We start from the raw sequence: 15,615 nt of genomic DNA, 5'->3' as shown, positions 1-15,615 counted from the left end.
CCGTAGAAACAGAGCAGAGAGAGCACACCAGACTTCACTGATCAGAGCGAGAGACCGAAATCTCACAAAAGAAGGGTGTTTTTGGTTGCCAGGGCAAGACTACCCTGCACAGATTACCAAAAATAAATAAATAAATAAATAAAACAGCATTAAAGGACCAGTGGATGGAGTTTATTTTTACAGAGGATCAACAGAGTTGTGCAAGTGTTTTTGTTTGTTCCCTGCATTTCGAAGATGCTTGTTTTACGAACAAGGCCGTTTGACGCCGGATTTGCACATCCTTTATTTCTTAAGGATAATGCAGTCCCAACGAAAAAGGGTCACGATCGTGTGTTGGAACCGCAGGCGGTGAGTAAAACTGCTTCAAATATCTCTGTGTTGTTAACTTAGCTATCGACGTGTAAGCACATCAAGTAAACAACATGCAATGTTGTCATCAAACTGCACTTTCTTAAAAAAAAAGCTTAAAAAAAAAAAAAAAGATGACATAAAGTGGAACTTAGTCATTTTCCAAAACCGCTAAGCAAATATATACAGTTTCAATGCATACCACATAGAGACGTCCTGCTGTAGTTGTTGCTGATGCTGTTAAATTTCAGCCTCTGGATCATAAATAAATGGCTGAATCTGACTGTTAGCCATGGTTTGTTTTGGATGATGTTTTTTTCCTCACAGTAATGTCACAGACGCTCTCAACGTAAAAGCCTACTCGCGCTCGTGATTCTTTAGCTCCGCCCACACGTCACGCCTCCAGCCGCTCGTGTTTTTCCGGGAAAAATCGGTACAGACTTCTTTCTCTTATAAATATAATAAAACTAAAGACTTTTTGGAGTTATGAAGGATGCAGTACTACTCTATAGGTACTCAAGATTAACAGGATATTGAGTGAAAACGAGCATTTCACTCCCCCTTTAAGATATATGAAAATTGAAAGTCATTATTTGATTTATAATATAATATAATATAATATAATATAATATAATATAATATAATATAATATAATATCAATCTCTTACACCCATGTTGTTCCAAACCCGTAAAAACTTTGTTTGTCTTCAGAACACAATTTAAGATATTTTGGATGAAAACTGGGAGGCTTGTGACTGTCCCATAGACTGCCAAGTAACTTACACTGTCACGGTCCAGAAAAGTATGAAAGAAGTCATCAGAATAGTCCATCTGTCATCTTTGGTTCAACCGTAACGTTATGAAGCGACGAGAATATTTTTTGTACGAGATGAAAAAACAAACAAACAAAGGAATTGTTGAATAAAGTCATTATTTTTCTTCTCTTCTCGTACAAAAAGTATTCTCGTTGTATTCCTGTAACATTACAGTTGAACCACTGATGACAGATGGACTATTCTGATGATGCTTTTCATACTTTTCTGGACCTTGATAGTAGGGATGTGTATTGTTTACATTTTATTGATAACTATACTGATAACGATACTGCTTACCGATACCGAAGTTTATCAATACTTTTATCGATACTATTTGGTGCAAAAATATATGAAGTTGTTATTTCAAATTATTTAATTACTGCTGAACTTAAGCAACTGTAATAATGTTCTTCAGTCAAGAGTAGTGAGTTATTTTTCTCTTTGTGATTTATTATTTTTTTTACATTCAAGGAATAGTTTACCCAAAAATTAAGTCTCAAGTGGTTTTAAACCGGAATTAGTTTCTTCTTCTGTTTAACATAAGTTAATTAAAACGGAATATGGGGGAAAATAAAACGGATTTCATAGGGCCCTTCACAATCAGATGATAACTAATATAACTAAATAATCAGGTGCTGTTTGACCAGCATTAAAGTGTATGGATGCGCTTTGAATAAACACTGCAAATAAGGACAGTGTCTCGTGAGTGTAACTCTACCGCTGAATTGACATCTGATGTGAATGTGTCTCACGGGTTGCAGTTGGAGCTAGAGCCGCGAGATATAATATAGCGCATTGCATTAGGTAGATATTGTGTTTTGTTAGTTAATGCTTCATTATATTACTTGTGTTGCCTCCTTCGTTCACTATTACACTACTGCATACATTGAATCTGACACTGGTGTCGCTTAGTTTTGTAACAAGAGCCCACACTTTTGAACATTTCACTCTTGCCGTGATGACTGACTGTATGCACACACACACAGTACATGCGCTGGATATCACACACACACATCGAGCAAACGTCAGTCACATATTTCAGTGAAGAGAAGTGACATGCAGCAGCTTCAAATTCATCGTTAAAATTGAAGTATATGAAAATAAAACAACACATGTATCAATAACAGTATTGTTTGTCCTGAAGCTCATTCGTACTCCGGTATAGACCCAATTACGTAACAGTCCAAAACAATACTGGTTCTCAGTACCCATCCCTACTTGACAGTGTAACTTACTTTGCAGTCCATGGGACAGTAACAAGCTTCCCGGTTTTACTCCAAAATATCTTAAATTGTGTTCCGAAGACAAACAAAGCTTTAACAGGTGTGGAACGACATGGGGGTAAGAGATTAATGACACAATGTTCATTTTGGGGTGGAGTATCCCTTTAATTGAGAAGCTACAGCAGCGAACAGAGGCTACAATGCAATGGTATTTTCTCTAATTGTACTATATGTGAAGTAATAATATTAGAAATAATAAAACAGCAGCATTGTAGACAGTGCTGGTGTCAGTATTATGTGTTTGTGTATCTGTTAGAGAGCAGGTAGTAGGTAAAGGCATGCAGCAGTGGCAACAGCATTAGCAGGAGCAGCACGTGACACGAGCACCAGCATGAAAATTCAAGCCACCACATCTTTTTTCCTTACCCTGCACCCAAAATAGATTTCTCCCAAGTCAGCATCATATACGCATACCACCCAGCCACAGAAATGAATAATTCACTACTAGAACACAAGATACAGAACCAGAGAGAAAGAGGAAAAACATGAGCGGGTAGTGAAGTGCAATGCTAGTGTAACACCTCATCAGACAGGGAATCCATTTTGCAGGCTTTATTGAAAGACTCGAGGTCGTACAGGCAGGGATCAGGACCAGCAAACACAACAGTAGAGAATAACCAGAATCGTCGTCAAACACAGGCAGAAGTTCAGGGGTAACAGGCAAGATTCAGAGTCCAATAAACAATCCAAGGTCAGGTGGCAGGCAGCAAAGGTTCAAGAGACGGTAAACAAACAGAACTGGTAACAGGAAATCAAACACAGGAAATAACGCTTGGAAATGTCAGCCGGAGCAAAACAAGACTTCGCGTTTGGCTAATGGAGTTGTGCAGCTTATATATCCATGCCAATGAGCTGCACCTGTAGGTGATCAGAGTGGGGGTGCGGGGATGATGGGTAGTGTAGTGCGAATCAGTATAGGTGAGTGTGAGAGTCAGTATTCCGGAGAAGGAGCCCTCTGCTGACCAGTAGAGGGAATCACGGGGTTCGTCTCCGTGACAGAGCCCCCTCCCTGCGAGCGACTCCTGGCGCGAGATGGTAGCCGACGTCGAGGTCTACCGCGTGGTCGTGGAGCCGGTTTCTCCGGATGTAACCGATGGAACTCCGTGATGAGGTTGGGGTCTGGTATGTTGTCAGCGTTGACCCAAGATTGTTCCTCCGGACCGTACCCCTCCCAGTCGACCAGATACTGCAGGATGCGTCCTCGACGCCTGGAGTTAAGAAGCTCTCGCACCTGGTAAGTTTCCTCAGTCTCGATCTGGACGGGCTGGGGACTCTGCTCACGGGACCTCCCCTCTCCCTCCACTCCAGGGGCCACAGCGGGCTTGAGCAGAGATACATGAAAGGTGGGAGAGATGCGATAGGTGTCAGGTAATGCAAGACGGAATGAAACAGGAGTGATCTGATGTGTTATCTTGAAGGGACCCACGTACCTTGGACTTAGTTTCTTGCAGGGTAGTCGGAGACGGAGATCTCGGGTAGAGAGCCACACCCATTGTCCGGGTTGGTATATAGGCCCAGGACGACGACGGTGGTCGGCATGTTCTTTTTGATGGCGGATGGCTCGTTGAAGGTGTACGTGAGCTTGATTCCAAGTCTCCTCACTGCGTTGCAACCAGTCCGTGACGGCGGGTACATCGGTGGGTTCCCCGGACCAGGGAAACATGGGTGGTTGATAGCCTAGGATGCACTTGAAGGGAGTTATACCAGTGGCTGGTTTGACCAGGGAGTTTTGCGCGTACTCAGCCCAAAGGAGGAACCGTGCCCAATCTTCTTGGTTGGAGCTACAGTATGATCTCAGGAACCGGGTGATTTCCTGATTGAGCCTTTCGACCTGGCCGTTGGATTGAGGGTGGTAACCAGAGGTCAAGCTAACGTTTATATTGAGGGCTTGGAAGAAGGCTTTCCAGAGACGGGAGGTAAATTGGGGACCTCTATCGGAGACGATATCCTCCGGTAGTCCGTAGAGACGGAAGACCCAGTTACAGAGTAGTTCGGCAGTCTGTAGAGCAGTAGGCAATTTAGGTAGGGGAATTAGGCGACAGGCTTTGGAGAATCGATCAATTACAGTCAGAACAACAGTGTTACCCTGAGAGACAGGTAGATCAGTGATGAAGTCTATCGCCAGATGGGACCAGGGTCGTTGTGGGATGGGGAGAGGTTGCAGCAATCCGGCTGGTAATTGGCGGGGAGTCTTGTGTGCATTACAGGTCTGGCATTGTTGGATGAAAGTTACAGTGTCCTTGGGTAATGATTCCCACCAGAACCGGTTCTGAAGCAGGTGAATGGTAGCCGTGATACCTGGATGACCGGATGCGGGCAAGCAGTGCGTGTGGTTGAGAACTTGATCACGTAAGGTAGGTGGTACGTAAACTTTTCCAGGAGGACAAGTTGCTGGAGGTGCGTGTTGAGAGTTGTGTTGTTGGATAAGCGTCATGATGTCCCATTGTACTGGTGCAATGACTACTTTGAAAGGGAGTATGGACTCTGGTTCGGATGGAATCTGTTCATCTTCATGAATACGGGATAGCGCATCTGCCTTGGTGTTCTTGGAGCCTGGACGGTAGGTAACTGAGAAGTCGAATCGAGAGAAGAACAGTGACCATCTGGCCTGCCGTGGATTGAGGCGCTTGGCTGAGCGCAAATACTCGAGGTTCTTATGATCGGTTAGTACGGTGAAAGGAAAGTTGGCCCCCTCCAGCCAGTGTCTCCACTCCTCGAAGGCTGCTTTCATAGCGAGAAGTTCACGGTCTCCCACGTCGTAGTTACGTTCCGCAGCATTGAGTTTGCGGGAGTAAAAGGCACATGGGTGGAGTTTACCGGTAGAACTCTGGCGTTGGGAGAGAATAGCCCCGATACCAGTGTTGGAGGCGTCCACCTCGACGAGAAACTGGAGATATGGGTCAGGATGATGGAGTATGGGGGCGGTCACAAACCTTCTCTTTAGTTCCTGGAAAGCTTGAAGAGCAGCTTCAGCCCAGTGTAGCCGATGGGCTCCTTTCTTGACCATAGACGTGAGGGGACTAACCACAGAGCTGAAGTTCCTGATGAAACGGCGATAGAAATTAGCAAACCCCAGAAAGCGTTGAAGCTCCTTTAGTGTCCCTGGTACTGACCACTTGAGAACGGCATTGACTTTGCTCTCATCCATGGCGACCCCCTCTGGGCTGATGACGTACCCCAGGAAGGTGGTGGAGGTGGTATGAAATTCACACTTCTCCGCCTTAGCATAGAGTTGATGTTCAATGAGTCTTTGCAGTACAGCTCTCACATGTTGGACATGTTCCTCCAGGGTATCTGAATAGATTAAGATATCGTCAATGTATATGATAACAGTTCTATTTAGCATGTCTCTGAAGATGTCATTGACAAAGGATTGGAAAACCGAAGGACTATTGACCAGACCAAACGGCATCACCCGGTATTCGTAGTGCCCATTGGTGGTTGAGAAAGCTGTCTTCCACTCGTCCCCCTCCCTAATGCGGATGAGGTTGTATGCGCAGCGCAGATCCAATTTGGTGTAGTACTGTGCAGTACGTAACTGTTCTAAAGCAGAGGGCACCAGTGGTAGAGGATAGCGAAACTTTACTGTTATTTCGTTGAGTCCACGATAATCGATGCAAGGGCGCAGACCTCCATCCCTCTTGCGGACAAAGAAGAAGCCAGCTGAAGCAGGAGAGGTGGATGGACGTATGAACCCCTTCTCCAGCTCCTCCTTGATGTACTTGGCCATAGCTTCTGACTCGGGTAATGATAACGGGAATATACGACCCCGGGGTGGTGATGAACCTGGAATGAGATCAATGGCACAATCATAGCTGCGATGTGGTGGTAATGTGTTAGCCTGTACCTTGCTGAAGGCGGTGACGAGATCGTGATACTCCTTGGGCAGATTGGGAATGCTGGTGGTCTCCGAGTCTAATGTGACAACTTGTACCGTCATAGGAGAGATGGTCGAGAGGCATGATTTCTGACACTGGGTGCTCCATCTAAGAATTTGTCCTTCTCTCCACGACACCTGAGGATCATGCAGTCTGAGCCAGGGCAATCCCAAAATAACAGGGGTGTTAGATACAGGGAGCACGTAGAACTGAATGGTTTCTTGGTGTAGCAGGCCGGTTAACATTTGGAGATCTTGGGTGCGGTGAGTGATCAACCCAGACCCCAAAGGGCGCCCATCTATTGTGGCTACAGACAGAGAATTAGTGCATGAAATTAAAGAAATGTTATTCCCTCTGGCAAATTCCTCAGAGATAAAATTCCCAGCTGCTCCTGAATCAAGTAAAGCAGTGGTGGCTATTTGAACCTTGTCGGTCTTGATTATCAGAGGGACTGACACACAGTTAAAAGGTAAACTCACCGACTTCGGAGTGTAAGAAGAGCGGCGATTGGGACAAGTGATTCGTAGATGTCCCGGAGCGCCACAGTAGAGACAGAGTCGGTTAACCCTGCGGCGGTGACGTTCCTCCTCAGTCAGATGATAGGAGTTTATCTGCATGGGCTCTGTAGTTTCTACGGGTCGCGTTACCGCAGCGGTGAAGAGGCGTGGAGCACTGACACGGCGAGAGCGTTGCAGGTTATCAATGGTGATAGTAAGTGAAATGAGATCACTCAGAGTTCTCCCCTCATCACGGCAAGCGAGTTCGGTTTGCAGTTCGTGATTAAGCCCCTTGCGAAACAATACCTTCAGCGTGTCACTCACCCATGACGTCTGAGCAGCCAAAGTGCGAAAGTTCAAGGCATACTCCGCTGCTGTTAATCCTCCCTGCGATAATTCAAGCAACCGCTCACCCGCTCCTTTCCCCTCTCGGGGGTGATCAAACACCTCACGGAAACGTCTCAGAAAGTCAGTGAAAGTGGTGAACGCCGTTCCATCCTCGCGCCATACAGCCGTTATCCATTCCAAAGCTCTTCCCGTTAATAATGAACACACGAAGGCGATCCTACCAGCATCAGTGGTGTAAAGGGTGGGTTGTTGTTCAACGAACAGCGAGCACTGTAGTAAGAAGCCCTTACACTTGGTAGAGTCCCCGTCAAATTTCTCCGGGTAAGCCAGTCGAGGATTAACGTGAGTTGGCGTTCCTGCCATGTGGGAAGCGGTGACCGCTGCAGGTGGGGTTGACGTCACGGCAGGGCTGTGGAGGTTTTGAACAGCCTTTACCAGTTCCTCCGTGACGGAAGTGAGACGATTCAATTGATGTTGATTAGCAGCGATCTGATTTGCCTGGGCTGCCATGGTAGCACACAGATGATCGTAAGCCGCTGGATTCGGTTGTGGCGAAGTCTTCTGTAACACCTCATCAGACAGGGAATCCATTTTGCAGGCTTTATTGAAAGACTCGAGGTCGTACAGGCAGGGATCAGGACCAGCAAACACAACAGTAGAGAATAACCAGAATCGTCGTCAAACACAGGCAGAAGTTCAGGGGTAACAGGCAAGATTCAGAGTCCAATAAACAATCCAAGGTCAGGTGGCAGGCAGCAAAGGTTCAAGAGACGGTAAACAAACAGAACTGGTAACAGGAAATCAAACACAGGAAATAACGCTTGGAAATGTCAGCCGGAGCAAAACAAGACTTCGCGTTTGGCTAATGGAGTTGTGCAGCTTATATATCCATGCCAATGAGCTGCACCTGTAGGTGATCAGAGTGGGGGTGCGGGGATGATGGGTAGTGTAGTGCGAATCAGTATAGGTGAGTGTGAGAGTCAGTATTCCGGAGAAGGAGCCCTCTGCTGACCAGTAGAGGGAATCACGGGGTTCGTCTCCGTGACAGCTAGCCTAAGACGCAAGCAATGACAATAAAACAACTCACTATAAACCTCTGCTACATTGCACAAGGACATAATGTACACATCAACACAGAGAAAAAATCATCAAAGGGAAAGAAAAAATATATATCTGTCATGTCGTTCCAGACCTGTATTTGACTCTCTTCTGTTTTTACTGGTTGCTCTTTTCCATGCATTGGGAGTGAAGATTTCAAGCCCTCATTTTAAGTATAACTTTTTAAAAATTTAAGTACAAATTATCTGTTCCTCAAACAAAGGTATCATGTGCCTTCAGAAATCATATGGACCAGTTTTATACTTTCTGAAGCTCAAACACAGTCCCTACACAACATTGAGGTTATGTAAAAGCAGACAGGTAAAGAGTTGCAGAATTCTCTAGATTACAAGCTTGTGAGTGTGGACGAGTGAGAGTGTGTAAACGATGGGTTTCGTAGCCTCGTCTGCGGCAGCAGCTGAGCAGCGTGGGGCTGCAACAGTACGGATGAATGCACTCATTTAGACCCAGACATTGGGAGGTATGAAACCACCAGATTAGGCCTGGAAGGCAAACACAAACATGCACATATACACACACTGCTTCGCTGAAACAACAAAACTGGTGCTCTTATAATTTGCAAACATGTCTCATGCTAAAATGTGACTTGAATGCCATATGACACTTTCGTTTTCAGAAATGCTGTTGCACACCTTTTCAATACACATTCCAGTCTTTATGAATTAACCAACAACTTTTCTATGACTTTGGTACAAATGGTCTCATGGGTGTATGAGATTAGTTGATTAAGTCCACTGTAAATATCTGAGTCCTTTGCCAATATTTGTGTCTTTTACAATCATGCCTATAAACAGAGAGAAAAAGGATTGTGTGGCAGAAACACAGACAGTGACAGTTGTGTGAATGAATCTAGGATGACACATTTAACTCCCTGCTGCCCAAATGGAAGAGGATCTAAGATGACGAGACAATTCTATCATCCAGACATGTCCCATCATACCCTGCCGATGCTTGCATTTAGGTGTGTGTATTTAACTATGCCTCCATATATCATTTATACACACAGACATCCCATCTTTTTTTTCTTCAGTTCTCAGAATCTCTTAAATATTAGATCACACGTGTATATCCAGATATATGTAATAACTAAAGTTGTGTGTCTGGGTCATTTTATAAATTTTTTACATTTTCTTTTAAATATGTCTCTATACTTTATATAATTATAATTTTTTTTTTTTTTTTTTTTTTTTTTAGTTTTAGTTATTTTAGTAGCTACATCAAGTAAAACTAAATGAAAATGAGAAAAGTTGCCTTGGCAGCTATGTTTACAAATCATTTATTTTATTTATTTTATATAGGTGATTAAACTTTTTATGGTTTTGGCTTTAGTTAACATTAATAACCCAGAATGCAGTCTATGTACAACACGTAAAAACCACTGAACAACAGTCTCAAGTTTCTGTTTCACAACTGTAAATTGGGCACCTTGAAAATAACACAAAGTATTAATTTGGAGTTGGATTTGTGTGAACTAACACGTCGCATTTACTTTTCAATCCAATCTGTGCCACTCTGTGCAAATACAAAACACACCAGATGTAAGTAAGTTATTAGAAATTGTTAGAACGAGTAAGCATGAACTGCCAAGAACTATCAATACTATAATCCAGCCAATACACATAATACATAACCACTTTACAGTACATTGGAGGCTTATATTTGTCTATATAGACAAGAGAAGAAACATATTTGAACACAAAAACGGACATGCTTACACAAAAGTGGCATAAACAGCCTGTTCTCTTTTCTAACTTAAAGACACTCTGCAGCTCCCTTAGCAAACTACAAACTTCATTTCTCCTCCAAACTGGCATTGGAGAATGCGGTCAGACACCGATGCCTGTCTGTGGCCCATCTGTATGCATACAACAGAGGACTGACTCCAAGGAGGCAGAGAGGCGGGAGGGAAGGAGAACATGCCATTGAGAACTGCTCTTACAGTCCGCCGCTGTTATTTTTAGCCTGACAGAAACCTCGGAACAGGATAGAGCAAGAAACATGCTTGTGATGAAGAAAAAAAGAGGTACGATATGTCAAAAAATGTGTGTGAGTTTGTGTGTACATACCATAATTCTTTGAAACAATGAAACACAAATGGTAGACCTGGATATGTCAGCACCTGCCAACACAAAACTAGCTTGATTCTAATGCACGCATTGATCATCACTGGAAAAATAATCAAATGTATGCTTGTATGTGTAGTTTCGCTTTAGAAAATGAGGAGAAATTGTTAGAGAAATGGAAAGAAAAGGAGAATAAATCATTTAATTTCTACAGACTGAATGTAGATCACTGCCTCTAAACACGGAAGAAAACTGCAAGGGCTCACGACTCATGACAACAACTTTCTATCAGTCTGTCTCCCTCTGGTGTCCACTCAAGCACTCTTTTGGCCTTCTCCTCCAACTTATCTATTTATAGCATAGTGTCTTTTATATTATTAATTTCTCATTCTTTATATCTGTCATTCTTTGGTGGAAAACACAACCTGATGGTTTAACTATGAGTTCAGAACATTGAGTCAACTTATTTGTGGATGAAAACAACCATGTGCTTCTCTTACTTTAATGAGACCAAAGGTACAAACATGTTTCATGAGTAAATATATACGGTTCATGTCTGAACTGAGAATACATTTAAGGTCCCTTCGGATAGATGACGCCACACAGGCTGCAGTTTCATACTCGTCAATGAAACTAAAATTAGAAAACACAGCTATAAGGTTACATTCCATTTACAGCGCAGAGAGACAGACGGCCCATAAAGAGAAGCTGAGACAATGTAGGCATCACAAATGTCTTTCTAGACTTTCATTATCTCTGCAGAGAAGGTAAAAGAAAGGATGCAATGTTTGGCAACCATAAACTGAGTTTACAATTTCATCTAATCTACATGTGACACACTATATGTCTGCAATTCATAAATTCTTATTCAGATACATCTGTACTATACAAATCACAGTCAACTAAAACTACCGAAAAGGCTGCTATACTGTGGGCATCTAAAAATCACTTCTGTTACAGCAGAGATTCCGAAGTCAAAGACCTCAGATCACAAGGCCTCACTACGTTTACATGAGATAAATCAGAAGAAAGACGTTTATAGAAAGAGTGGCTTTCAGGCCGAGTGCAAGGTTAAAGGTCACCGAAAGCTCTGGCAGATCAAAATGCAGTCAATAGAGAAATGTGTGTTGGGGCAGTTCTGTGCACATTTAATGATTTTAAATCCCAAGAGGTCTATTAGAAAAGGAAGAGAGTGAACTTTTTCTGGAGTCTGCATTTTGTTTTCTGTAGCTAAAGATTTGTTTAAAATAAAACACTAAATGTTTATTGTTTTTTCCCGTCATTATACAGGTTTTTATACAACAGTGCCTTACTATACAGTAGACAAAAAAAATAAAAAAATAATAATAATGAATAAATAAATGAGTAGTATGTCCCAATTTGCAGTTTTCATCAAACACTAGACATAACAATCCATTTGATAGGCAATTTACTTTCCCATAAGCCCATGGGAGAAAAGTTGTTATGATCCTAAACGGCACAGAACATGCGGCTGACGCCATAGGCCACATGTCAATGCTACACAGATGCATAATTATAAAACTTATTAACTCTCAATGAGTAAATTCTTCATCAAATGCAGAAGATAGGCCTACTCTAAAAATGATTTTGGAAGTAGCTGCTCCACTCACATACACCATTACAGATTTGCTTAGAGTCTGTGTGCTGTTTGATTTTTTAAACTGTTTTTTAAAGTGTTTACACTTACATATAATAGGGTTTATCCAATAATAAGCATATTTGGTGTTGCTGTCTTAAAGGAGGGCTCCGAGCTCAGAATATAGCCCAAACCCAACATCCATAGTATGGGATGAGAATAGTTTAAGAATGAGGCGTTGGCTGGAGGAGGGATGCCGGAAAACTGTCCTGGGTGGTAAGTTGGCCTTATATATAAGGCTAATTAATTTATCCACTTAGTTGAGCTCCACCTGTGCTGCATGGGTTGATTATCTGATTGTCCTCCTCCCGAAACTTATTGAAACATAATTTTTTGTCGCTATAAACTATAAAGATGACTAGTCAATTGCCCAAAATACAAGCTCCAGGTTATCAAGTTTACTAAGCTGATGTATAAAACAGCATCACGCTGTGTCGAACTGTGATTACCTGCTGCTGCCTTGAGATACTACTTTAACAGTTTCCAATTCTCTCCTAACAAAACCCCATTTGTCTTTAAACCCGAGGCTCAATAGGTGCACTATGAAAAATGCAAGTACACATATGCACGCAGTATTCTCCAGGAGCTCTCAGAATATGGGAAATGGTGGCTTCCCCCTCCCCTCCCCGCACCTCCCCTCTCCACCATCGCGTTCTCTCGAATGAGACCGAGTTGAGATACTGCACATGCTGACATCAGCAAGCCTCGGCGCGCCACAGCGCCGCCCGGTACCGTCACACAGCACCGCTCACCTCGCGCCCTCAACGTGCGTAACACACCGAACACACACACACACACACACACACACACACAACAGAAATAGACTCGATTCATCTTGCCACCGAAATAACTTGACAAATAACCGCCTGGAAATATTCTAATAATGAAACGGCCGGGACCAAATCATGCGCTCGCTCGCTCGCGTTTTTCTTCACAGCTATCATTAAACCAGTGGCAATGTAATTCATGTTTTAAGACATTTTCAGGTGACCATACACTTGCCTCACTCAAGCGCACTATACCTGCAGCCGGAGGCCCCAGTGTACTCACTGAGGGGGGTTTAAAAGGATATGGCCATTCGGTGATCTTTTTGGCGTATTTTCTCACGAAGTTGTCCTCACTGAAGATGAACAGAGATCGGTTGACAGTGAAGCAGTTTTGCCGCACTGGTATGGGGTTGTACAGGGCCATAGTTCTGGCTCGCTGGGCCATTGACTGCTTGTACACTCTCTGACCCGGCGGGCCCCCCTGTCTGCTGCCGCCGCGACCGGGGCCCCCTTGAGCGTGTCCCGGGCCTCCGCCATACCTGGACGGCACCTCGTTTTCGAACCGAGCCATTCTATAGACACCAAATGCCAGTCTTCACGAAGCAGGAAAAAAGGGGGCGAATATTCAACGCGACCACACCACATTACATCCCATCTGCTTCAAAACTTTATACGTGTATAACTGGAGTACACATTTGTCTTCATGGCCTTTATATGAGTTGTTACTTTCCAGGAGCCTGATGGTTAGATTTGAAGAAAACGAAAAAGAAAAAAAACTAAACAAAACAAAACAAAAAACAAACCAAAATTCGAACAAAAAAGCGTTCCTTGTATTCAGTAGTTCACCGGTTCGTTGCCCACTTCAACACGCAAAATGGTCCATCATCACCTCATTTTATGTCCACAATCAACATATATCCACAGCCATCCAATTATTGGCTAAATCTCTCGTTTTCTGTGGCTCCATCCTCATATTTTCCAGAACTGTCTCTCATCCGCGCTTTCCCTTGAACATTCAGGTTGCAATTATCATAGCTACAGTCATTTATACGATCTAGGTGTGATGGCGAACCAAGTGAACAAAAATCGAAACATTTAAAACATTCGTCTGAGTTCAGTTTTAACTGTAAATTCTGATGATTACAGTATCTAAATCTATTTAAAACTGGAGGGAAAAAAATATTATTTATTTATTTCCGAACATCCGCAATATTTGGCACGGTGTAGCTATAATCTTGCCTTCGGTCACCTCGCGCTCACGTTTACTCGCATGTCTTTGCATCTCAGCTACGGAGAGATGTGCGCTATCCGTTGTTCATTCCGTTTTTCTCTTCTTTACGACACAGGTAATTAATCGGATGCAAAAACAGATCAGCACAACTATCGATTGTTTTTTGCTCACTGGTTAGGTGTCATCCTTTTCTCCAGAGCCATCACTGGTAATTCAGAGCAAAAGAACCAATCCAACCGTCATAAAATCCAATGAAGGGACACAGTGACAGAAAGTAGGAGCATCAATCGCGAGGGGACAGCGGCGACATCTCCGGGTTCCCATCGCCGCTTGTGTTCCCCTGCACTGGGCTCTGGGCCGTGTTGGATCTGTTCATCTTCCCCGAGTGTAAAGGCAGTCCTTTCGTGACAACACTCGGATCCCGCTATTCCTTATTTCTGCCAATGTTGAGCTGTCTTTTAGCCTCGTTACTCTCCGTCAAGTGCCCCTGAGAAAAAAAGAGGGGGAGGAGGCAGTTGAGGACGAGTGTGGGGTGGGGGCTCGCAGGATATCAGCTTGTGAAACACAAGCCGAATGAAACAGTTAGCTCCGATCAGCTGGCAAGCTAAGCTATAATGAGCCACTAATCAATTCAGCGCTCTGGTCAGTTCTTCTTGCAGCACATGACGCAAGGCGCACGCACCCCACTGACAAATGCTTTCTTCTGACTCCGATCTGTACCTGTACCGACTGTTGAGTCTCCACCGAATTCGTTCTCAGCCTCAGCACACCTGCCTTTGACGCATGAAAATAGCGTCGGCTTGTTTATACGACACTGAGGGTTTGTGCAGTTTTAGAAATAACTGAACGTAACAAGCTGACAGCGCGTTGTCAGGTTATGGACTGTTTGTGCCAGTGGTCGGGATGTGCGCGCTGGGAGACAGCTGCGCATTCAAACGCGCGTCTCACGGGAACGGCTCCACTTTGCGACGGCACGCAGGGCGAGGACCGACAGGCTATTCTTAGACGCAGATGTTTGGGAATTAATATGAAATAATTTAAACGGAAATAATTAAACATTACCTCTCCTCCATCCCACACACTTAAAAAAATTGCCACCTTTAAAAATGCTGCTGCAAGATTAAATCAGCATCTCCATAAAGCTTGTCAGCAGATGGAAGCATAAAGTGCTTAAAAATCTCCTGGTAGATGGCTGCATTGACTTTGGACTTGATAACACACAATGGACCAACACCAGCAAACAACACAGCTCCCAAAATCATAGCTGACTTTAGAAACTTCACACTAGACTTTGGATTCTGTGCCTTTCCAGTCTTACTCCAGACTTCGATTTCCAAATGAAATACTAAAAATTATTTCATCTGAAAAGAGGACTTTGGACCACTGAGCAACAGTGCAGTTCTTTTTGTCCTTACCCAGGGTGAAATGCTTTTTCTGGTTCAAGAGCACTTGGTTCTAGGAATGTGACAGCTGTAGTCCATTTCCTGAAGACGTCTGAGTGCAGTCCACTCCTTGTGAAACTCTCCCAAGTTTTTGAATCAGCTTTTGCTAAAAATCTTCCCAAGGCTGTGTTCATCCCTGTTGCTTGTGCACCTTTTCCTACCACAAT

The 15,615-nt window shown here is 43.6% G+C and overlaps 1 protein-coding gene across 15 annotated transcripts in view; it reads right to left on the bottom strand.

The window, feature by feature from the left end:
- The window catches only part of cacna1aa (calcium channel, voltage-dependent, P/Q type, alpha 1A subunit, a), a 114,434-nt gene extending 99,201 nt beyond the window's left edge, over positions 1 to 15,233 (bottom strand). For 8 of the 15 annotated variants that reach the window (XM_052550420.1, XM_052550425.1, XM_052550421.1 and 5 more), the window contains exon 1: positions 13,082 to 14,901. In XM_052550420.1, coding sequence (XP_052406380.1) covers positions 13,082 to 13,346 — 265 coding nt within the window. In that variant the 5' untranslated portion in view covers positions 13,347 to 14,901. Of the gene's footprint in view, positions 1 to 13,081 lie in introns of all 15 variants that reach the window. The other 7 variants (XM_052550430.1, XM_052550431.1, XM_052550424.1 and 4 more) reach the window with 4 other exon arrangements.
- Positions 15,234 to 15,615: the final 382 nt, after the last annotated feature.

This window comes from Carassius gibelio, chromosome B3 (genome assembly GCF_023724105.1).
Source record: "Carassius gibelio isolate Cgi1373 ecotype wild population from Czech Republic chromosome B3, carGib1.2-hapl.c, whole genome shotgun sequence".
Taxonomy (NCBI): domain Eukaryota; kingdom Metazoa; phylum Chordata; class Actinopteri; order Cypriniformes; family Cyprinidae; genus Carassius; species Carassius gibelio.
The sequence above is the reverse complement of the archived record's forward strand: the minus strand, read 5'-3'. Positions and strand labels throughout refer to the sequence as shown.